The sequence below is a fragment of the Oryctolagus cuniculus genome, chromosome 7 (assembly GCF_051225735.1).
Source record: "Oryctolagus cuniculus isolate XC-2025 breed Fujian yellow rabbit chromosome 7, ASM5122573v1, whole genome shotgun sequence".
Taxonomy (NCBI): Eukaryota; Metazoa; Chordata; class Mammalia; order Lagomorpha; family Leporidae; genus Oryctolagus; species Oryctolagus cuniculus.
Window position 1 is genome coordinate 140,437,595 of NC_142873.1, and position 23,473 is coordinate 140,461,067.

The 23,473-nt window shown below is 59.5% G+C and overlaps 2 protein-coding genes across 8 annotated transcripts; one reads left to right on the top strand and one right to left on the bottom strand.

Moving 5' to 3' along the window:
* The first annotated feature begins 8,908 nt into the window (after positions 1-8,908).
* TMEM54 (transmembrane protein 54) lies at positions 8,909-14,912 on the top strand. 6 transcript variants are annotated; one of them, XM_089301051.1, is made up of 6 exons: positions 8,909-9,114; positions 11,373-11,566; positions 13,654-13,713; positions 13,965-14,054; positions 14,152-14,286; positions 14,647-14,912. In XM_089301051.1, exons 1-6 carry the CDS (start codon positions 9,081-9,083, stop codon positions 14,719-14,721), a joined length of 588 nt encoding a protein of 195 aa, XP_089157177.1. In that variant the 5' UTR covers positions 8,909-9,080; the 3' UTR covers positions 14,722-14,912. The 6 variants fall into 6 exon arrangements, with proteins under 6 accessions (XP_089157177.1, XP_089157178.1, XP_017205753.1 ...); XM_089301052.1 differs by having other exon boundaries at positions 8,912-9,096; positions 11,329-11,566; XM_017350264.4 differs by having other exon boundaries at positions 8,917-9,114; positions 13,866-14,054.
* HPCA (hippocalcin) lies at positions 14,860-23,267 on the bottom strand. 2 transcript variants are annotated; one of them, XM_070077002.2, is made up of 5 exons: positions 23,234-23,267; positions 22,683-22,768; positions 19,989-20,387; positions 15,755-15,860; positions 14,860-15,669 (listed from the first exon to the last, which is right to left on the bottom strand). In XM_070077002.2, the coding sequence occupies exons 3-5, from the start codon at positions 20,364-20,366 to the stop codon at positions 15,572-15,574; spliced, it is 582 nt and encodes a 193-aa protein (XP_069933103.1). In that variant the 5' UTR covers positions 20,367-20,387; positions 22,683-22,768; positions 23,234-23,267; the 3' UTR covers positions 14,860-15,571. The 2 variants fall into 2 exon arrangements, with proteins under 2 accessions (XP_069933103.1, XP_069933104.1); XM_070077003.2 differs by lacking the exons at positions 22,683-22,768; positions 23,234-23,267 and adding an exon at positions 21,025-21,076.
* Between the last annotated feature and the right edge of the window lie 206 nt (positions 23,268-23,473).

Consider the following 23,473-nt stretch of genomic DNA (forward strand, 5'->3'; position numbering starts at 1 on the left):
CATGGAAAGACCCAGAGGAAGTTCCTGGCTTTGGATCTGCCCAGCTCCGGCTGTTGTGACTGTTTGGGGAATGAACTAGCGAATGGAAGATTCTCTCTCTCTCTTTCTCTCTCTCTCTCTCGCTCTCTGCCTCTGCCTCTCAGTAACTCTGCCTTTCAAATAAAATATATATATAAAAAAAAGTTCCCTTTATCTCTCTATCTCTGCCTCTTAAATAAATAAAAGAAGCAGAGGTGGTACTTGGACCCAGGCACTGTAAAATGGAAGCGGGTGTCTCAAGCCCTGGCTTAATTTGCTGCACCCCAATGCCACCCTTCCATCTATGCTTAAATTTCAAGGAACGGAAACCTGCTCCCTGGGATGCTTGCACTGTTTCCCAACCCCCTCGGCAGTGCAGGCAGGTCCCCTTTCCCCACAGCACCAACACTGGCCCTGGTGGGTGTGAAGTGCTGTCTGTGTGTAACCCCCATTTGCACTCCCCTGTTAACTAATGGCTTCGAGCTGCTTTTCATGTGTCTGTCGACCCTCTGTGTATGTTCTTTGGAGAACTGTATATTCAAACCTTTTGCCTACTTTTAATAAGTTTTTATTTATTTTAGGGGCAGAGAGAGAGAGAGAAAACACTTCCATCTTCTAGTTCACTCCCAAAATGCCCACAACAGGAGGGGATGGGCTGGGTCAAAGCCAGGAGTTGGGGACTCCAGCCCAGTCTTCCACATCGGTGGCAGGAACCCAGTCCCTTGAGCCATTACCGCTGCTTCCCAGGGTCCTCGTTAACAGGAAGCTGGAGTCAGGAGCTAGAGCTGTGCATCAAAGCCAGGCACTCCCATGGGGACCCAGGCATCTTAACTGGCCTCTCCACCACTAAAGCAAACGCTTGCCCCATTCCTTTTTTTTTTTTTTTTTGACAGGCAGAGTGGACAGTGAGACAGAGAGAAAGGTCTTCCTTTGCCGTTGGTTCACCCTCCAATGGCCGCCACGGCCGGCGCACTGCGGCCGGCACACCGCACAGATCCGAAGGCAGGAGCCAGGTGCTTCTCCTGGTCTCCCATGCGGGTGCAGGGCCCAAGCACTTGGGCCATCCTCCACTGTACTCCCTGGCCACAGCAGAGAGCTGGCCTGGAAGAGGGGCAACCGGGACAGAATCCGGCGCCCCGACCGGGACTAGAACCCAGTGTGCTGGCGCCACAGGCGGAGGATTAGCCTATTGAGCCGCAGCACCGGCGCCCCATTCCTTTTTCAATTGGACTATTTGTCTTTTTGCTGTTGAGCTGCAGAACTTCTTTACGCATTCTGGGGAGGAGCCCCTTGTCAGATTATGATTTACAAGTATTTCCTCCAGTTCTGTAAGTTGTCTTTCCCTTTGCTTCATAGTGTTTGCTGAAGCACAGACACTTTTTGACTTTAATGAAGTCACATTTATCGGGGCCAGCGCTGTGGCACACTAGGTAAATCCTCTGCCTGCGGCACCAGCATCCCATATGGGTACTGGTTCTAGTCCTGGCTGCTCCTCTTCCAGTCCAGCTCTCTGCTGTGGCCTGGGATAGCAGTAGAAGATGGCCCAAGTGCTTGGGCCCCTGCACCCGCATGGGAGACCAGGAAGAGGCACCTGGCTCCTGGCTTCGGATCGGCATAGCTCTGGCCATTGCAGCCAATTGGAGAGTGAACCAACGGAAGGAAGACCTTTCTCTCTTTCTCTCTCACTGTCTGTAAACTCTACCTGTAAAATAAATTTTTTAAAACATTTTAAAAATAAATCACATTTATATATTTTTTTTCTTTGATTGCTTGTCCTTTTAGTTTTGTGACTAAGAAATTGAGTGACACCTTGACAGCAGGGACTCCATTTTAGAGCACCTGAGACCCCATCTTGAGAAAGCACCCCCTACCGTGAGACTCTGGTCTGAAATTACGATCTAACAGCACGCTGCATCCCACTTGGCAGAGCACAGAAACTCCCTAGCATGATCGCTCAAGCTTAAAACAGGTAGGCTGCACCTGGATTCATGTCCAGATTGTAATTTGTTTATTGTTAGTTTCCCATAGGCCTTAGGTCAACTTGACCCTAGTAACTATGTATTCCACACCCCATCCCGGCAACCATGTACTCCCCGTCCCCTGCTCATGGTTTTTGCCTTTATAAACCCTGTTGCTCTGAGCTTCCGGGCTGAGAGTTCTTTAGGGCTTGAGCCCGCTCTCCACCGCCGGCAATAAAGGACCATGGTCACATTCTATCAACGCGTGGTGCTCCTCTGCTTGCACTCACTCAGGCACAACAAAATCATTGCCTAATTAGAGTTACAGGGACTTATGCCTATGTTTTCTTCTAAGAGTTTTATAATCTCAGTTCTGGTGTCTGGCCTGTTTTGAGTTGTGTATGGTAAGAGGTAGGGCTCCTCCTTTTGTGGATGAACACCCAAGGGCTCCAGCGCCGTTTGTTCAAAGACTATTCTATCTCCCTGGGGTCGTCCTGGCACCCCTGTCAAACACCCCCTGGCCATAGGCATATTTTTGCTCCTTGGTTACATCATTTTTATTTCTGGACTCTCAATCCTGTGCCATTGCTCTGTCTGTCCTTATGTCAACACTGCATTACCTTGGTTACTTTAACTTTGTAGTATATTGGGTCTTCCAAGTTTGTTTTTCTTTATCAAGATTATTTTGACCATCCTAGATCATTTATATTTCCATATAAATTTTAGGATGAGCTTATTTCCTGCAAAAGGAGCAGGGGGCAGCTTGAATTTTAATAGGGGTTATATTGAATTTTGGGGGACTAGTCAGCCTAAAAATATTGTCTTTACCAGTGCTGCGGCTCAATAGGCTAATCCTCCACCTAGTGGTGCTGGCACACTGGGTTCTAGTCCCGGTCGGGGCGCCGGATTCTGTCCCGGTTGCCCCTCTTCCAGGCCAGCTCTCTGCTGTGGCCCGAGAAGGCAGTGGAGGATGGCCCAAGTGCTTGGGCCCTGCACCCCATAGGAGACCAGGAGAAGCACCTGGCTCCTGGCTTCGGATCAGCGCAGTGCGCTGGCCGCAGCGCGCCGGCCGTGGCGGTCATTGGAGGGTGAACCAACGGCAAAGGAAGACCTTTCTCTCTGTCTCTCTCTCTCACTATCCACTCTGCCTGTCAAAAAAAAAATTTTGGTTTGATGCAAAAAAGTTTAAATCCATGTGTATGTTTTTCATAATACACATTTTATGAAATTTTTAAAGATCTTCTCATGTTACTGGATTTTGAATTAATTTTTTTATTATTTTTTTTTTATTGGAAAGGCAGACACAGAGGCAGAGAGGTCTCCCCTACGCCAGTTTACTCCCCTCAACAGCCAGCACCACACCAGGTCAACCTGGGCCTCCTATGCGGGTCACAGGGGCCGAAGTCCTCCAGCCGCCACCTGCTGCACTGGGGAGAAGCTGGCATCGCGAGCAGAGCCAGGACTCAAACCCAGGCACTCCAGTAGGGAACGCGGGTGTCTCGGGCAGCATCCCAGCCGCCGCGCCAAGCACCCGCCCTGTGACTGGTTCTAGGCGGGAGAACGACACGGCCTGGGTTTGGAAGAGTGCTTGGTAGGGTGAGGAAAGGATGGAGGGCCAAGGGTGCTGCGTGTCGGGGACAGAGGGAGAGGCCCTCGACACAGGTCAGATGTCACCGGGAAGGACTTGAAGGGAGACAGGGGAAGCAGGGCCCCCACCCCAGCTGTGGCTTGGGTACATCATGACGCCACCGACCGAGACAGAAAATACAGGCAAACGCAGTGCAGGGGGCAGGCTGGTGAGCTTGCCAGTCCCGTGGGACGCCAGGGAGAGAATTAAGGTAATTAGATACCTGAGTCCAGGCTCAGCACGCTGCGGCAATTTGAGATTTGTCCCATAAGAAGGAGGCCCCCCCAAAAGCACCTGAACCGGGGTGCACCAGAGTCCCTGGTCCAAGGTGGGGCTGATGACAAGGAACCCCCAGAGCAGGAAAGAGCTGCTCCAGACAGCGCAGGAAGGGGCTGATCTCGGCACTGGTGGCTTCCACTGGCTTCTGCCAGGTTTGAAGGCGCAGGGACCCAGGTAAGGGCTCTTCCCATGTGTCTGTGGATTGAGCAGGAAGTGGGACTTGGAAGGTGGGACAGCAAATACAGACGACACCTTGCAGAAGTCTCGAGGGTGGAGGGAGCAGGGGGAGAAAAAGCAGGAGTGTGGGCGATTGGTTCCGTCTAGGAGAGAAGAGCCCCGGGTGCGGAACAGACTGATGGGGAGGACCCCGGTGAAAGGGGAGGGGGTAGGAATGGAGTGGGGGCGCCTTGTGGAGCTGGATGAATGACTGGGAGAAGGGTGGGGTGGTGAGAGGGTTTGGAAAAGTGCTGTTCAGATTTGCATGTGCATGGGAACCACGTACCTCAAGTCTGCGCCAAGCAGCCAGGCCCAAGTCCAAGTGCAGACACTCTCCCTGGCGGGCAGTCAGGAGGGGCCTCTGCCAAGTCAGAGCAGGAGGCTGTGGGGTCTGAACACCGGTGGGCTGGGGGCGGAAGTGGCCTCTGTGTGACACTGGAGGTTGGCATTGCCAAGGGGACGTTCAAGGCGTGGCCTGCACTGGATGGCCAGAATCCCGTGCCATGCCAAGAGGAGGGGAGGGCAGGTGAGAGGTCATTAGCACAGAAACTGAGTCCTGAGGGAGGAAGAGGGTGACAGGGAGGCTGCAGGCCAAGGCAGGGAGCAGAGGTGCTGAGCAGAGGCAGCTGGCAGGAGCCTCAGGGGAAGAGGGGGAAGTGCGTGGCCAGCCACCCCCAGCCCCCAAGGGCAGACGCTGGCTCCCCATGGGGCTGCAGGGCCACAAGGACTTCTGATTTCTTCTTTATTCTTTCCTGTTTTTCTACCAAGTTTTCTACAAGGGGCTTTTTTTTTTCTAGAAATATCAAAGAAAAAAACACAAAGACTAACATCACAGTTTTCACATCCACAGTTTTTAATTGTAAACATGCTGGGGCCGGCGCAGTGGCACACTAGGTTAATCCTCTGCCTGCAGCGCTGGCATCCCAAATGGGCACCGGGTACTAGTCCCAGCTGCTCCTCTTCCAGGCCAGCTCTCTGCTGTGGCCCGGGAGGGCAGTGGAGGATGGCCCAAGTGCTTGGGCCCTGCACCCACATGGAAGACCAAGGAAAGAATGTTCTTGGCTCCTGGCTTCAGATCAGTGTAGCTCCGGCCATGGCGGCCATTTGGGGAGTGAACCAACGGAAGGAAGACCTTTCTCTCTCTCACTGTAACTCTACCTGTCAAATAAACAAATAAACATCTTTAAAAAAAATTCTAAACATGTTGTGTTTGCTTTTTTTTTAGTTTTTATTTATTTATTTATTTATTTGCAAGACAGAAAGAGCTCTTCTCTGCCAGTTCACTCCCCAAGTGCCCACAATGGCCAGGCCTGGAGTGGCCAAAGCTGGGAACCCAGAGCTCCACCCAGGTGTTCCCAGTGGGTGTGCGACAGGAACATAATCACTTGAGCCATCACTGCTGCCTCCAAGGATCTACATTAGTCGGAAACTGGAATCAGGAGCCGGAGCCAGGAATTGAACCCAAGGACTCGGATCCGCGATGCAGGGGTCTTCAATGACATCTAATCACTAGGCTAAAAGCTCACTGCATATTTGCTTTTTTTAAGAAATTTTTAATACAGAGTTATAACTGAGGTCCTCTTTCCTTTTTTTTTTTTAAGATGTTATTTATTTATTTGAGCAGTAGAGTTACAGACAATGAGAGGGAGAGAGAGAGACAAAGGTCTCCCTTCCGTTGGTTTACTCCCCAAATGGCCGAAACAGCTGGAGCTACGCCAATCCAAAGCCAGGAGTCTCTTCCAGGTCTCCCATGCGGGTGCAGGGGCCCAAGGACTTGGGCCATCTTCTACTGCTTTCCCAGGCCATAGCAGAGAGCTGGATCAGAAGTGGAGCAGCTGGGACTAGAACCAGCGCCCATATTGGATGCTGGCGCCACAGGCAGAGGATTAACCTACTGAGCCGTGGCACCGGCCCCCAAGATCCTCTTTCCTAGGCCTCTTCTCAGACCAGTGGTCAGTTAGATTGTTTGACACAGACACAGAAGGCCGTACAGTTGTGTGTGATTGTTTTATTTACAAAAAGGATCTGGGTGGGGTGAGAGAGTTTTTTCATTTTTATTTTTTCAAGATTAACTTATTTATTTGTAAGGCAGAGTGACAGAGAGAGAGAATCTTCCTTCTACTAGTTCATTCCGCAAATGGTTGCCCAGGCCAGGGCTGGTCCAGCCCAAAGTCAGGAGCTCAGAACTCCATCTGGGTCTCCCATATGGGTGGCAGCAAGCATGTGGGTCATCTTCCACTGCTTTCCCAGGAGCACTAGCAGGGAGCTGGATCAGAAGCAGAGTAGCCAGGACTCAAGCCATGGTTCCAATATGATAGTGGCATTGCAGGCAGCAGCTTCACCTGCTGCACCACAACGCCCACCCCGTGGGAGCCTTTATAAAGTGAAGAGGGCTCACAGGGCCTGGGAGCCTGAAGCCACTTCCCCAGCAGAGCGGCCCAGTGAGGCACCCATACCCTGACAGAAGGCTCCAGCTTACATACACAGGGCCACACCTGCTCACTAGCTGCCCCAGGAAGACAGAGAACTACACTTTTACTTCTCTAGTTAGATTTCACCTGTTCTCATAGTGCTCATATGGCTCAGAAATCTGAGAAAGCTGGAAAGTAAATCATCATGACCATCTGACGGATAGGGCAACAGTAGCCGGGCTGTGGGTTGCAGAGGACAAGGAACTACAGCCCTGGCCCAGGGTTCTTTCCAGAACCTCAGGCCGGTGTTTAGACAGGTGGGGCAGAGGCGAGGGACGCCCGTGGCTGGAACGGGTGAACTTTGGCCACTTGGCAATAAGGAAGAGAAGTAGCACTATCTTCAGGCCGTTGAGGTTGGCTGATGGCTGGGACACCGTGCTCTGGAGAGAGGCAGGTGGAACAGTCCTCCCTCCTCGAGGCCCCCAGAATAGGCACACTCTGCAGGCTGTGGCTGGACCCTCCCCCAACACCACAAACCAGGGGCAGGCTTCAAGGTGGCACAGGCCTGGATTCCAGCCACAGTTCTGCCACAGACATATGCTGGGTGACCTTAGAGAAGTTCTTTACCTTTCTGGCCTCGACTTTATCTCTGTAAAATGGGGTGATTATCTTTAGCTCTCAGTGTTGCTCCAAGGATAAAAAGAGGGTGAGCATCCACGCATCTGGAAGCAAAGGCATCGAAAAGCCTCACTCTAGAAGGCTGCAGAGGGGCCCATTGCCAAGGGCACTGCCTGGCACGAACTGAAAGAGAAGCCGCGTGCACACGCATGCACACACATACACAGCCACACACGCCGGATGTGACAGCTCGCCCGGGCAGCGTTGGGAGGTGGCCTTTGTCATCGGAAGGCTGTTGGTGGAGCAGGGGCAGGGGTTGTCGCCGCGGGCCCTCTCTTTCTTTTTAGCAAAGGCTAGCCATGACTAAGTGTTGATTGTAAGACTCCAGCCACGCAGCTGCGAGTCCAACAAAGAGCAAAGCCCTTCCCCGCTCCCCCGCCAGGCCCACGCCACTCCCGGAGGGCACTCTGCCCGCTCTGAGGACCAGCTCCTCACGCGCATCATTATCTCATGCGTGTCTTCGCATTCCACGGTGTGTAGGAGAAAGACCCCGACATGGCACTACTGGGCCACCAGCACTTACAGTGTGGGTAAGCACCGCCCGGTTGTCCCGGTGACATCAGTGAGATCGGGAGGGTGCCAGCCAGATGATTTGGCGGAACACCCATCTTTCCTCCCACCTCCCCATCCCGCCCTCCAGCCAACAGGGGAGCATGCCTGCTGGGGGTCACCGGGTCCCCTGCCCACCTTGTGGGGCTGGCCCATGCCCAGGGCACCTCCCACAAGAAATGGCCCCGCCCCCACCCCAGTGTTCATGTGCTCCCCAAACTCCAGAGCTCCATGTGCTGATCCAGGCCACACACAAGGCAGTGGGTGTCTAACAGGTGTGCGGGAAGGTACATATTCAGTACCCAGAACCATCCCCAGCGGGCTGTGGGGTGCACACTGTTTACTGATGCCCCCAGCCACGGCAGTATGTGCCCCCAGAGAGGCGGCGCCAACATGGGCAGAGTGGAGAAGCTGGGCCCTGAGACCTGGGTGGGCACCAGGTTCCTGCTCGCTCCACCACTGCTTGCTGGGTGGTCTTGGGGAAGCAGGCAGCCTTCCGAACCCCAAGGGGCAGGCATGCTGAGGCTCAGACAGAGCCCCCACAGGCCCGTCCTGGCACACAGAGGGGGCCTGGTAAGCCGAGGCCAGGTCGGGAAAGCACCCACTGGGCGCCCTGCGGCTTCTATACACTTGATCCATGAAGACACTGCAGGAAGTTCCAGACACTTCCTTATCACCTTTTGTCTCTCTCTGACCTTCCGGGTCAATAATTATCCCAGATTTTCCAAGGAACTCAGGCCCCCGAAACAGAGAGGCAAAGCACTTCACTCAGTGTAGAAGGCAAGATCAGGGGAGGGGAACTGTGTGGCCTGCGGTCACTCAGCAGGCCAAGGGCCACCCCTGGTTCCCCCACCTCCATCCCAGGGCCAGCCCCTCCTCAATCCTTGCCTTCACCCTGGCCTTTTCCACCAGGGCGCCCACCAGGTTGAGCAACCACAGCTGACGCGCAGAGTGAAGTCCCTACCTCCCTCCCTGGCCCGGGTGATCTATCATGACTCTGTGGGCCTCAGCTTACATCTGTAAAATGGGCATAACCAGGGATGGCCTGGGAGCACCCCTGGCGCTCTGAGCGCGCGCTTGGTGGGTAGGGCGCGCGCAGTGACTCAGCCCCAGGCTGCCCAGCCGGTCCGACCGGCCGGGATGCAAACGAGCCGCCCGGGCGTCCCGGGTCTGGGCCTCCCACCCGCCCCGCGGGGTGACGGGAAGGGAGGCGGGCCGGTGGGCGCGGCGCGCTCTGCCTGGCGCGCAGGCTGCGGGGCCGTGAGGATGCGAGCGGGGTCCCGCGGCGGCCCGCAGCCCCAGGAGCCCCGTTGAAGTCTGCGCGGCGACCCGCGCACCCGCGACATGGGCCTGCACCTCGGTGAGCGGCGGGGAGCCGGTGAGGGGCTCCTGCAGGGGCGGAGCACTGTAGCGGGAGCCTGAGTCCCCCCGGAGCCCAGGTGCCTTGGCGGCCTGGGGCAGGTTTTCCCCTCTGGGCCTGTTTCCATGGGAGTGAGAGGGCAGGGGGAGGGCGGACAGGGGCTTCTCCGTGAGGCCCCCAGGGACCTCCCTCTCGCCACAGGCGGGTGGGAGAAGTGGTGCTGGAAGGGCCCCCCCATCTCATCCACAGAGGAGAGCCGAGGGCCAGGAGCCAGGACGGGAGCCTGAGTTTCCTCTGCTTGCCATGGCGGCCACTTGCCCGCCACTAGGCAGCCAGGAGGGAAGGGTCCGGGAGGAGCCCACTGTGCAGCCCCCTCCCCGGCACAGCGCTCCGCCAGTCCTGGGGAGTCCCCAGGCTCCATCCGGGAGAGCCTCCCTGCCCTGGAGGCAGGAGCAGTTCCCTCCTAAGACGGTCACAGGGGAGAAGGTAGCTCCCATGAGGGAAGGCTCAGCGCTGTGCCAGTCCCTGTGCTGTTCTCCCGGAGCTGTGACTTACAGATCCGGAAGTCAGGGACTGCCCTGCGACTCTGTCCTGTGCTCCAGACACAGTCCCACCTTAGCATTGACCTCATCTAGCCAGAGTCTCGGCCCTGGGCGGCTGTTGTGGTTCAGCTCCGGCCCCGAGCCGGGCGGTGTCCGGGCTGACGGCGGGTGGGTGGACGAGGCGAGGTGGGGTCAGCCGTGGGATGGAGCCACCGTGTCCCTTCCTGTTTGGGCAGCAGTTAATCTTCAAGACACCATTCCAGTCCTACAGCGCCCATCGGCGCATCTGCCCTGGCTTCTGCTGGGCCTGTTGCCACCCTAGAGGGGCCTGCAGGCTCCAGGGCCTGGGGCCAACCAGACCAGCCAGCCCCTGACTCAGGCGCCAGGAGCCTAGGGCCCAGAGACGCCAGGGGGTTGCACAGCCAGTCGGTGAGTGAGTGGCCCCTTCCCTCCCTGCTGTCTGGGGAATGCCTCTGAGAACATCCAGGCTGGTGACTTCTTTCTTCTCTTTCTTTTTTTAAGTTTTTTAATTTGTTTGAAAGATTTACACAGAGGGAGAAGCAGACAGACAGAGATCTTCCATCCGCTGGTTCACTCCCCAAATGGCCACAATAGTCAGGGACAGGCCAAGCCAAACCCAAGGGCTTAGAACTCCATCGAAGTCTCCCACGCAGGTGCAGGGGCCCAGCCCATGGGCCATCTTCTGCTTCTAACCCCAAGCGCACTAGCAGGGAGCTGAATCAGAAGCGGAGCAGCCAGGTCTCCAGCTGGCGCTGGTGTGGGATGCTGGCGCCCGGCGGCGGCTTTACTCACTGTGCTACAGCACCTGCCCCTCTTTTACTTTATTTTAACCTGCGGGAAACATGGGGACACTGGAGGAAGGGGTCTGTTTAGTTCTGGGCAGGGCTCCTGTCCCTGGGGCTGTGATGGCAGGGGCGGGCCAGGCTCCTGGCCCCCTAGGGAGAACTTGAATAGGAGTGGCAATGTCTTTTGGGCCCCAGCTTCCCCCTTGTCCCTGCTCAGCACCCCAACCTGTGCTGAGGCCTCGCTTTTCCCAGTACCTCCAGGGTAGGCCCCACTTCCTGTCCATCGCCTCAGGGCCCTCCTTCTCCATGGAGAAACAGGTGTTCTCCCCAGTTTACAGGTAGGAGATGGAGACTCCGGGGCTTATGTTCCTCGCCCTGGGTCACCCAGCCTCCAGTGGTTCAGTCCGGCACCTGGAACACTGTCTAGTGTGTGCCAAGCCCTATCCCCTAACCTAAGTCCCACACGGGGCTTGACCCCTGTGCAGTGAACAGGGGCTCTGGGGGGGCTACGTGGGACTGTGTAGCTCGCGGTGGTGCCCCAGGACCCGACGCATAGCGGTCACCCAGTGAACCTTCGTGCAGTGAACAAATGAATGAATGAATCAGTCCATGGGGGCTTAGTGACGAGAGCTGCAGACCTGAGCTAGAGCCCTGCTGCTCCTCACTCTGAGCACTAACAAGGGCTGCCAGCACTTATTAAGTACCACCTGCATGCATTCCCAGCCTGAGAGTCCATGGATTCCCAAAGGCATTGTGAACCCCTTTTACGGATGAGGAAAGTGAGGCTCAGAGAAGGTGCTGGCCCCAGGGCTTCCAGAGACAGATTTGGGACCCAACCTCCCTCCCTCCCTCCTGTGCACGCCTCGGTTTCCCCCTCTACCCAGCAGGAGGAGCCAGAGCCATGGCGCTGACGTGGCTGTCCCCGCAGGTGGCCTGAGTGTGGGTGACTTCCGGAAGGTGCTCATGAAGACGGGCCTGGTGCTGGTGGTGCTGGGCCACGTGAGCTTCATCACAGCCGCGCTCCTCCACGGCACGGTGCTGCGCTATGTGGTCACCCCCCACGACGCCGTGGCTCTGCAGTACTGCGTGGTCAACATCCTCTCAGTCACTTGCGCCATCGTGGTATGGCCAGACTGGCAGGGTGCTTGGTGGGAGGGAGGGAGGGGCTGAGAGGTCGTCCATGGGTCCCCACCACGGCCCCGGGTGGGTAAGCACTAACCCCTGCTCCACCACTTCCCAACTGTACCTGGCACTCACACTTCTTGGCCTCCGTTTGCTCATCTGTAAAACAAGGAGAGTCCTGGGGGGTGTTGAGTGAGTTCATCCACATAGAGTGCTTAGCACCATGCCTGACACATGAAATACTCAAGGTGCCACTGGACAGAAGGATGGAACATCAGGTCAGCTTGGGAGGATCCGGGAGAGTTTTACAGAGGTGGAGGTCTCTGAGCTGGGCAGTGCTGGATAAAGAGACCTTCCCAGATTGGCTGCAGGAATGAGGCATGCTGGGGCCAGCAGGTAGGACAGGAGGCTGAGATGGCATCCAAGTATGGAGACTGGCAGGTGCAGAGGTATGGCAGTGGGCAAGGCAAGATGCTGAGCAAACCCGTGCGGCAGGAGCTTAGCCCTAGGCCTGCTTTACAGCCACTGCCCCAGAAATGGCCGGCCAGGCCATCGGATGTGGATGTCGGGGAGGGGGCCTGCAAGGGTCGGGCTTGTAAAGCTCTCTCCTGTCTGTCAGAGGCGGCTGTACCATTTGGGCAGCATCCCCAGGCCGCTGTCTGAGCTCCACCCTTGCCACCTCCTGGCTGAGGGCTGTACCCCACCACCACCCCGCTGCCGCCCGTGGCCTGCGGGCTGGGGTCTGTGAGGACGCGGGGGAGGGCAGTGTCCTGGAAAAGTGCACCTGCTTTTGTTGTTGAGCGTCAGAAGCCCCCCCCACCCCGGGGTGGGACAGCTTCAGTGCGGCCTCATCGGTTAATCCTCGCTGCTCCCAGCACCAGGGGACCCTCATGGCCTCCATCTCACAGGGGGAAGCCCAGACCCAGAGATTACCCAACTTCCTGCCAACAGCAAGCGGCCCAATGGCCCTTGAACCTGTTTGCCTGACACCAAGATGGGTCTAGCAGAGCAGGGCTGGGCCCAGAGAGGCTGAGGCACTTGGATGTGGCTGCACAGCGAATTAAAGACTTGGCTGGACCAGCAGCCAGGCCCCCGGGGGTACCGCCTGCCTGCCACGGATCCAGCCCATGCCTGGTCCCTGAGGAGGAAGGTGAGCTGAGCGGGGCTGAGAGCTGTGGCCGGCAGCTGCAGGGCTGCACAGGAAAGCCTGGCTGAGGATGAGCAGGGCCGGAGGGAGCTGCCCGGTAAGGGGGAACCGGGGTGGGGGTGCTCCTGGTGACAGCGAGGGCGCCCTTGGCAGCATGGTGAGCCGCGAGACCGGGGCTGGGGCCGGTCACGCGGAGCCCAGAACAATAGGAGGTTGCTGGGGTTCGGCGTTCTATTCCATACAGCCTCCTCTTTTTTTTTTTTTTTTTTTTTTTTTTGACAGGCAGAGTGGACAGTGAGAGAGAGACAGAGAGAAAGGTCTTCCTTTTGCCGTTGGTTCACCCTCCAATGGCCGCCATGGCTGGCACGCTGCAGCCGGCGCACGCGCTGATCCGAAGGCAGGAGCCAGGTACTTCTCCTGGTCTCCCATGGGGTGCAGGGCCCAAGCACTTGGGCCATCCTCCACTGCACTCCTTGGCCATAGCAGAGAGCTGGCCTGGAAGAGGGGCAACCGGGACAGAATCCGGCACCCCGACCGGGACTAGAACCCGGTGTGCCGGTGCCACTAGGTGGAGGACTAGCCTATTGAGCCGCGGCGCCAGCCAGCCTCCTCCTTTTTAGCAAGTTGCTTTAGCTTCTGACCAGTTGGGTTCATTTCTTCCCAACCCTTTCCCATTCCCGGGAGCTGTGCCCCGTGCTCCCAGTGGTTGGCGTGCCTCCTGGTATGTGCCTGCAGGCGGGAGACCCAGGCCCAGCATTTCGCAGAGGGGAGTCACGGAGGGTGGTGCGGGCCAGGGTGGTTGTGCTCCAGGGCTGGGCCACGAGGAGGCGGAGCCTCAGTGCGGATGCAAGGGAGGCCCACGCAGAGGGTGAGCTGCGGCTGGCTGGCCCCAGGTGACTCTGTCCGGGTGGTCCTGACCCCTATGCCTGCTCTCCCCCAGGTCATCACCGCGGGCATTGCAGCCATTGTGTTGTCACGGTACCTCCCCAGCATCCCTCTGGTACGCAGCGCCCTGGGCTGGGGTGGGGGGCGGGGGAGGTGCAGCAAGGGCCTGGCCTGCCTGAAGGGGGTGTGGGTGACCCTCAAGGAGGCCCAAGCGGGTTGTGGGGGTCCCAGCCCCGTGTCCGCTGACCAGTGTGGCTCCCCCGACAGCGCTGGATGGTGTTTAGCTCGAGCCTGGCCTGTGCTCTTCTCTCTCTGACCTGTGCCCTTGGCCTCTTGGCCTCCATCGCCGTGACCTTTGCCACGCAGGGCCGGGCATTGCTGGCTGCCTGCACTTTTGGGAACCCTGAACTCCTGGCGCTGGCACCCGACTGTCCCTTTGACCCCACACGCATTTACGTGAGTGTCTCTGCTTGGGATGAGGGCTGCCCAGGCGCTCCACAGGGGTGGGCAGGGTCCCTGGAGTCCGCGCATCTCTGTCCCTGTGCCCCCGCAGAGCTCCAGCCTGTGTCTCTGGGCCATCGCGCTCGTGCTGTGCCTGACCGAGAGTGTGTTTGCTGTGCGCTGCGCCCAGCTCACCCACCAGCTGCTGGAACTGAGGCCCTGGTGGGGGAGAAGCAGCCACTACACGGTGAGTCGCCCCCACCACCCCAACTCCTTGGCTTTTCGGGGAGCCCTGCTGGGGAGCCCCAGCCCTCATACGAGGCCCCACCTGGAGAACTGGGGCCAAGTAAGAGAGGCGTGGAGGCCCAGACAACAGGTCTCCCAGCACGGCACACAGCTGACTCCCGGGCCTGGGAGGGGTCCGCAGGGAGAGGGAGGGGCGTCAGGGCCCTCACTGCAGGCACTCCTGGGGCCTGACCCGGCCCTTGCATGGGGTCGTACTGATGCCCCTTTGCCCTCAGAGACCCTCCCATCCCCCAGTATCCTGGAGGAGGAGGAGACCCTGGCCCAGACCCAGGGGGCCTGGCAGTTGCCTGTGTCTCTGCAGATGCAGGAGAGCCCAGAGCCCACGGAGGGCAATGACCTGCTGAGCTGCACCAGCTCCGTGCCGCTGACCCTCTGAGAGCAGAGGCCTCGCCTGGGCCCCGCGCCTGCAACTGAGTCCACACCGGGACCAGGCCAGGATCCCTGGAGCCGGCCCAGGAGGGCTCAGTGGACCCTCGGGGACCGGGGTGGGGCTTTCTCCTGGCCACCCTGCCCATTGCACTGAAACGAGACTTTATTGTGAAGTTATTAAAAAGAACAGAGATGCTCCATGTGGCTGCATGCATGGGGTAGGGACCTGGGGTGGGGGATTTGCGGGGGGAGGGGGGCTGTGCTGCTTCCCACACAGGACGCTGTGGGGCGCTCTAAGGTGCATGTGCCCGTCTGCCTGCGGGTCTGTGTGTGCATAAGAGAAAGGCGACAAACAGAGGGTCCCGGGGCTGCGTGTGGCTGGCCGCGCTGAGAGGCAGGCGGGGGCGGTGGGACCTGCAGCCTGCGGGCTGGGGCCCTGGGGACAGCCGTCTCCTTGGCATCCTGGCCTCCAAGAGCTGGGGCAGGAGGGGTGAGGCCCTGCTGCAGGGGAGGATGTCGCAAGCAAACCGCTTCCTCACACACCCCAGGAATCCCTCTCTGCCCACCTCCCCTGCGCTCGGCTCCCCTCTGCCCAGGCTGAGACGGGCAAGAGGGGAGCCTGGCCCGCCACCTTGTGGGGGGAGGGGAGCTGGTCGGTTGACCTTGGGAAGGGCTGCTGACCCAGGGGCAGACAAAGCAGCCTGCGTCCGTCTCTCACATTGGGGGGGTGCTATCCGGTGCGTGCTGGGGCCTCCCCTCACGGTGCAGGCCCTCGGACCGGGTCCCCAGCCTGGCCCCCAGCCTGGACAGACACAAAGAGGAGGAAGCCGGGAGGAGGGGGCGCGGACTGCCGGCGCTCAGAACTGAGAGGCGCTGCTGGGGTCGCACTGCAGCAGGCGCACGATGGACGGGTCGCTCTTGGCCCCGCGGATGAACTCCTCCAGGGACAGCTTGCCTGTGGACGAGGGGAGCCGTGAGCGCGGCGCGGGCAGGGGAGAGGGAGCGCGCCCGCCCCGCCCCCCCTGCCCCTGCCCCCTCACCGTCATTGTTTGTGTCCATTTGGCGGAAGATTTTCTCGGTCCTCTTCTCCGGGGTCGACTCGTCCTCTGGCATCTTCATCACGGACGAAACCATCTTGTAAATGGCCTGGGGGAGGGGCGGGGAGGGAAGCAGGAGTGAGCGCCCCCTCCCCCGCCCGCCCAAGATTCAGAGTCTCGCAAGCAAGCACGTATGCGGCCCCTAGGGAGACAAGTCTGGGAAGGCTTCCCAGAGGAGGGGGCTGTGGGAGCGGGCCGTGCCCGAATCCCTGTGCAGGGCATTGCTGGCCGTGCGGAAGCTCGGAGAGGGAGCCGAGGATTTATAGATGAGGGGGTCAGGAGAGATGCTGGGGACCAGCGGGCCCCACGCCAAGGGCCTGCCACACCGGGCTTAGGGCTCATGCCTGGGGCAAGGTATCAAGTTGGCGCAGCGTCTCAGGAGCGCCAGCGGCCCGCGCGCGGTGGCCTACAGGGGGCGCTGCACTGAAGGGGTGGCATTGGGATGCGGTGCTGCCTGTGGCCGGCAGGGGGCGCAGGGCCGCGTCGAAGGCTGGAGGGCCGGACGGACGCAGGTGGGGAACCCAGAGTGGGTGGAACATTATGCAAACGAATGCAGATTAGCATCCACTGAGGCGCGGGGACAGCCTGTTCTCTGCAGGGCAGAGGGAGCTCCCGACGAGACTCGAGGGAGCCTTTTTGCGCTAACCCTACAGAGCAGTTAAGGCCGGGCCTGTGGAATGGGCTGGGTGAGGGGTCACCCAGAGCCCGAGGGCCGGACCTGGGGCATCAGATGGACCTGACCAACACTGCCTCCAGGGATCCTCCCATACACTCCCCACCCCCACCCCCAGAGCCAACTTCAGCCTCCGCGCTGGTCTCTTCCAGCCTCCTTCCTCTGGGTCTGTCCCCCACACTGCTTTGGAAAGCTTTTTCCACACCCAGCTCTCCACTGCCACGTCCCTGGGCGAGTACAACCGCCCCCACGCTCCCCTCCCACTCCCCTCCCACCAGGCCCAACGTGCACCCAGCTCACTCTGGATGCTGCTGCCCCCCACTCCTCCTTGGGGCTCAGTTTATGCCACGCTTCCTTGGCCAGGCCTTCCCTGACCCAGAGGACACCCTCCTGCAAGTAGTGCTGCATCTTGGTGGGACCGACCCAGGGATCAGGGATGGACACGCAGCCAGCACCATACCCAGTACTGTGCCGAGGCTCCCGGCACCTGGCAGGGACGCCCCTGCTTAGGGGTCACTGCCCTCTGTGTCAAGGCCAAGCCATCCAGCCCTTGGCACTCAGGACGCTACGCTCTGCCGGCCGCTGACCTCGCCACCACGCAACCAGACACCCGGGCCTGTCCACCCTGCCGGCCTTGCCTGGACCACCCGCCGAGCCACCGGGTAACAGGTGTTTGCTCTGCGCCAGGTCCTTTGCAGACCTTCCATTTTCCAGATAAGAAACCAGGGCTCAGAAAGGGAGATAAATTTGGAGGGAGGGGGCACTCAGGAGTTGTGCAGATTAAGTTGCTGCTTGAACCACCTATGTCCCGTAGCACGGGGCCCGGGCCCGGCCTTGGACAGGTACTTGGCTTCTCTGAGCCTCAGTTCCCTTATCTGTGAAACAAGAGTCATCAGAACTCCCCGGCTAGGATCGTGCAGGGGATTCAATGCGACTGTGTGTGCAGACGGTTGGAACAGCAGCCCCAAACGCTCCTATCACGTCCACCCTGCCCCTCTGAGCCCTGGGCCCAGTCAATGCCAGTGGCCTGTGCAATTCTCTCCCCCACCAGAGCAGGGGCCCCAAGAGACACAGCCCCTCCCCTTCTAGCGCGCCCACCCCCAGTAAGGGCCAAGTCCTGGGAAGGACTGAGCAGTACCCCAGTGGGCGCCCACTCCCTTGACCACAGTCCTTCTCCTGACCTCCTGATTAATTGTCCAGAATCGCTGCTTGCTCACAGCATCACCGGAGCTGCCTTGTCATTAATCAGGCACTGGGGTTGGCAGAGCACTGTCTGCTCCAAGTGTCTGGGGCCTCTGGTCTGCCGGGAAGGAAGCCAGGGCCAAGGGAGCAGAGACCAGCCAGATAGGGGGCTCAGAGGCCCAAGGAAGGGGACTGGTGTGATGGATGCCTGGGGGAGTGACGGCTCCAGCAGGACCGAGCTCTGCTGAGGCACCCCAGGGCAGCCACAGTAAGTGTGGAGACAGGAGCACTCCTCCCTGGTGTCCAGCTGCTCCCTGCTTGATCCTGCTTCCGTCAGGACCCCCAGAGCTATGCCCCCATCCAGCAACTCAAGAGTTAATGCCTGACCCACTGGAGTTAGTGACCACTGAGGCTTCCTGGCCCCCAGGAGAGGCACCGTGAGGGAATCCCTTCCCACGGCAGCCAGTTCTCCTCGGGCGGCAGAGAGCAGCCCAGACCCTAAGCAGGAGCAGCCAAGTCCGGAGTCTCGCGGGGGCTGGACGCGTTGGAAGGGAGAATGGTCCGCAGAGCCGAGGCGCCAGATGGGAGAGAACTGTGAGACGCAGGAGGGAAGGGGCCGAGAGCCGAGAGCCATGCGAGCTGGGAGGCAGCATCCCTCACTCAGCCCTTCTGAGGGCTGCCAAAAAGCCGTTCTGCGAGAGCAGAGGGTGTGCAGGGGAGAAGAGAGTAACTGATGAGCGCTAACATTGGCCAAGCGCCAGCTGGACGCCAGGCCTTGGCCACAGCCCCTGTCCCACTTCAGCCCTCCAAAGGCCTCATGAAGCCAGGGCTTAACACGGGCCGGAACCTGCAGAGGCTCAGGCAAACATGTGGGCCAGGAGCTCGACCAGTCAGAGTGGACCAGAAGCCTCCCCGTCCTGGGTGCTGGGCTGAGGGGACAGGGCCCTGGAAGGATTTCAAAAAGAAAGCTCATGCACATCCCACTGAAGCTGGTACCAAAAGTGGGGAGGGCACTCAAAGCAGGTCCCTAAGTCTCATGAGGTCAGCATCGCTGGCCCCAGCCAGAGACAGGAAGCCAGAGTTCCCGGCTGGGAATCCAGAGCCCTCTCAAAAAGCAGCTGTGGGGGCTGGTGACCTGGCACAGCTGGTTAAGCCACTGCTTGGGCTGCCTGCATCCCGTATCACAATACCTGGGCTCAGTTCTGCCTCTGCTTCCTATGCAGCTTCCTGCTAATGCACGCCCCGGAAGGCAGCAGGTGTGTAGGCTCAAGTACTTGAGCCCCTGTGACCCACATAGGAGATGGAGATGGAGTTCCTGGCTCCTGGCTTTGGCCTAGCCCAGCCCCAGCTGCAGATCCAGCAGATGGAAGATCTCATTCTCTCTCTGTCACTCTGCCTTTCAGGTAAATAAAAATAAATTAACATTAAAAAAAATGCTCTGTGTGATGGCCACCCCAAGCTTGACTCCACTTACAAGCTGTGTGACTTCGGGAAAGTTATTGCACTTCTCTGAGCCTCGTGGGGTCGTTGTATGGATGCACTGAGCTCCTGAGTATAAGCACCTCCCTCAGTACCCAGCCCTCAGTGAACCCTGTATTAATTAGTTGGAAGGTGACTGGGTATCCGGATGCCATGTGAACAGCGGAGCTAATCTGCCCACTCACAGGCTGTGTGGCCATGGGCAAATGCCTTTACCTCTCTGAGCATCTGTTTCCTCCTCAGTAACTGAGGACAGAGAGAACATAGCTGCTTGTACTCTGCAAAAATCCAAGTCACGAGAGACAAAGAAAGGCTGAGGAACCATTCCAGGTTAAAGGGACTAACGAGACACGACAACGAAATGCAACCCGTGTTCCTTGACCAGGGCGGGAAAAAAAAAAGCCATAAAGAACACTATGGAGACACCGGGCAAAACCGGACTACGTAGATTAGATAACAGCACTGTTTTCTATGTTAACTCTCCCGACTTCGATAATCATATTATGGGTTATGTAAGAGAACGTCCTTATCCTTGGGAAATATATCCCGGTGTATCGGGGGTAAAGGCTCAACGTTCGGAACAAGAGTCCCCCCCGCCCCAAGCTGGCATGCACACACTCACACACAAAGATAAAGCGACGGTGGCTAAATGATCAGTTGGTCAAGGGATCTGGGAGTTTTCTGCACTTTAAGTCCGGAACGATTTCCTGCTAAAGAATCTCCATGGGAGCGTAAGGTTAGCACCTGCCACTGCTTGTCTACAAGACCTGCTGAGAGGCTAAAGCAGGGTGGCGGGTGCAAGCTGCCAGGCCCGCGCCGGGCATGTGGGGGTCCGGGGCCCACCTGCACGATCTCCAGCATCTCCTCGCGGCTGATGTAGCCGTTGCCATCCAGGTCGTACATGCTGAAGGCCCACATGAGCTTCTGCTCCAGGCGGCCGCGGGAGGTCACGCTCAGCGCGATGATGAACTCCCGGAAGTCGATGGTGCCGTCGCTGTTGGTGTCGAAGGTGCGGAAGACGTGCTCGGCAAACTTGGAGGCGTCGCCGTAGGGGAAGAAGTTGGCGTAGATCTTCTTGAACTCGTCCACGTTGAGGATGCCTGTGGGACAGTCCTTGAGGAAGCCCTTGTACCACTCCTGCAGCTCCAGCTCCGAAAACTCCGTGTTCTCTCGCAGGTCCTGCAGCATCTCGGGCCGCAGCTTGCTGTTCTGTTTGCCCATGGCTACCGAGCCAAGTCCCACCTGGGTCCCCAAGAGGGCCAAGGGACACAGAGGGGTGATCAGGCCCTGCTGGCCACCTGGCCCCACTGCAGACGCCCCCTCCCCCCGACACGAGCCACCCCAGCCTCTCCTTGGAGCCAGTGAGAGGGAGGATCTGGCCCAAGATCACACAGCCTGCACCCAGACGCCCTGCCTCTGTGACAAGCTGCACACTGCTTCCCCGGACTCTCACTTCCCTGGGAATACACCTGGAGAGGGAGGAAGGGCAGGCGGCTCGTGCTTGCTGAGGGCCCCTCGGTGCCAGCCAGAGAACCACCACAAGCACACATCACTTCCCCCTTGCAAAGGGACGTAAGGGGAATAGCCCCACTGGCCAGCTGTGAAGGCAGGCTCGGAGAGGTAAGGTCCCCCCTACTGCGGCACAATGGGAAGGACTCCAGAGTCGTCCAGGGAAGTGCAGAGAGATCTCTGGCCGTCCTCGCTCTTCCCCACTGTTCCTGCACTGCCTCCCACACACCTGCTCACCACAAAACACACCTGCGGCCCAGACACGGCCCTGCTCTCATACCACAGGTGTGCCTGACAACAGGCAGCACGGAGGAGGTGTCTGGGCTCCAAAGCCAGATCACCCGAGTCTGAATCCCAGCCTGCCTCTTACCAGCTAAGTGACCTTGGACAAGTTCCTGGCATGCTCTCTGCTGCACCTGTAACGGGGGGGTCGTAACAGTACTTACCTCGTAGGATTGTCATGGGGATGAAATTGGTTAATGCATGTGAAGCACTTAGAGGCATGCCTGCACAGGTAAGTGCTACGTACATGTTAAATAAATAAAAATGATGGACGTGCGCCCAGATGCCACAAGACACAAGCACACCACTATGCAAAGGGAAGGATACTGTCACATATGGCTGCAGCCCTGTCGCTCCCTTAGCAGCCCACACGCACTGGCCCTGCACACATGACAACCTCCTCCCTGCTCCACAACTCTGACACAGGGCACCACGCACAACTCCCATACCCTAGGCAGAAAAACATACCAGCCCACGACCCCACATGTCTCACACACACCGTCACACGCCAACTCGCATGCCGACACCTCTCACATGGCCAGCTGCACGTGGGACCTTCAGGCACCCTTGCCATCTTTCTTTCTTTCCTCAGGGTGCTGCCGGGTCCCAAGAGAGGGAACTGCAACCTTCCTCAGACCCGCATGGGGACCCTTTTCCTGGGAGAATCCTAGCCCATCCAACCCTCCCCAGCACTTACCTGTCTTCTATCCCCAAAGTCCCCTCAGCACAGGAGGGTAGTGTGAGGAGGCTGAGGGAAAGCAACAAAGGCAATGGAGGGCGCCGACCCAGCATTCCCAGCAGGGATGTAGGGGTGCGGCGGGGATCCCCAGCCCAAGCTTGAGCTCCAGGCTATAGGGATCAGGGAGAGGGGGTTGCTTCGCTGTGCCTGGGTTCTGTGCACATGTGGGTGGGTGTGTGTGTGTGTGAGAACACATGTGCCTGCATTGCATGGGTCTCCCATGTGTCTCTATCCATGCCTGTGCACGTGCGTTAGATATGCGTGTGCCCAGGTAGGTACCCGTCACCGTGCAAGGGGAATGTGCCTGCGTGGCCATTGGGGGCACCTGTGTGTCCTCAGCCGCGTGTCACACGCGTGTTTCTGACAGCTGATGCCCCTCCTTTCCCAGTCACCTTCTCTCCTGCCCCGGCTAAGCACCCACCAAACAAGTGTGGGGAGGAGAATGCGTAGGCTGGAGCGGGGGAGTGTGTCCCTTACTCCCCCCTTCAGGGGCCAAAAAACTGGGTCACAGGGGCGGGGGCAGAAAGATAGGCTGGCCAGGGGAGCTCCTCCAGCGCCTCCTCCTCCCTACCACCCTCGGGGCCGCCCCTCCTAGTTGGATGAAGAAGCCGCTGTCCTGCAGAGCCCCCGGAACCCCAAAAATGGAAAGAATCCCGCAGCTTGACCTGAGAAACCCGCCCCAAGGACCCCCTCGGAATTCCCCCAGGCTCTGGCCCTGAGCCTCCGCCTCCATCCCTTTGGCTCTGAGAGCGCGCCCGGAGAGTGCCCCTCCGGGAGAGGGCGCTCGGGGCGGCGGACACGCGGCTCCCGGGCGCGGGCCCCTCGGCGGTCAGCACCCTGGAGAGCGCCGCGGTTCCCCGGGGGAGCCCCCGCCTCCTGCGCCCCGGGCTGGAGGATTCCCGGGGGCGCGGGCAGCCGCGGCGTTGGAGAGCCCTGGACGTGGGCCCCGGCTCCGGGACTGGCCCTCCCCACATCGCCGGCCCCCGGCCGGAGCGGCCCCCACTCACCCAGCCACGCCGAGACACCGACTGCGCAGGGAAGGCGGCGCTGCTGCGGCGCGCGGCGGCAGAGGCGGCCGGAGGGGCGGGCGGGACTGCGAGGGAGACGCCCCGCGGCGTTGGCCCGGAGCCCCTCCCCTGGGGGGGTCCCCTCCAGCCCCGGGGGGAGGGGGAGCGGAGCGAGATGCTCCGCCCCTCAGAGGGAAGGGGACGCCCTCACTTCCCGGGGCCCCTCTCCGGGACTTGTGTTCCCCACCGGGGGCTGGGGGCAGGGCCGAGGCCCCCTCTCTCATTCCCGCGACCCAGGCAGCCGGAATGGCGGGGCGGTCGGCGCTGAGGTCTCTTTCCCAAGCCGCCGAAGATCCAGTCCGCCCCACCGCGACTTCCCCATCCCCACCTGGGCGCCAAGCCGCCTCGAGGGCGGAACCGGGATCTGGAACACCCCGACCCCGGCGCCTCAACTCCGGAGCTAACTGACCTCGGGGCTCCTGGGGGACGGGGGCGCCCAATCCTCCAGCCCCTAGAGAGGTTTCCGGGGTCAGACACGCCCCCTGCCCTACCTGCACCTTGGTGAGCCGGCCCGCACCTCCTGCCGCCTACCAGCAATCTCATTCCCCGACCCAGCTCAGAATTAACCCCACCTCCCAACGTCCATCGGGGAGACCCCCGCTCTCTCTGCCCGGGCGCACGGGCGGTGAGGCCAGGGAGCACCTCCGGCTGGGGGTCGGGAGATGCGAGGACCCCCGTGCCTACGCACAGGCGCCCTCCTTTCCAGGTTGGCAACCCGGCTACAGCTCCTC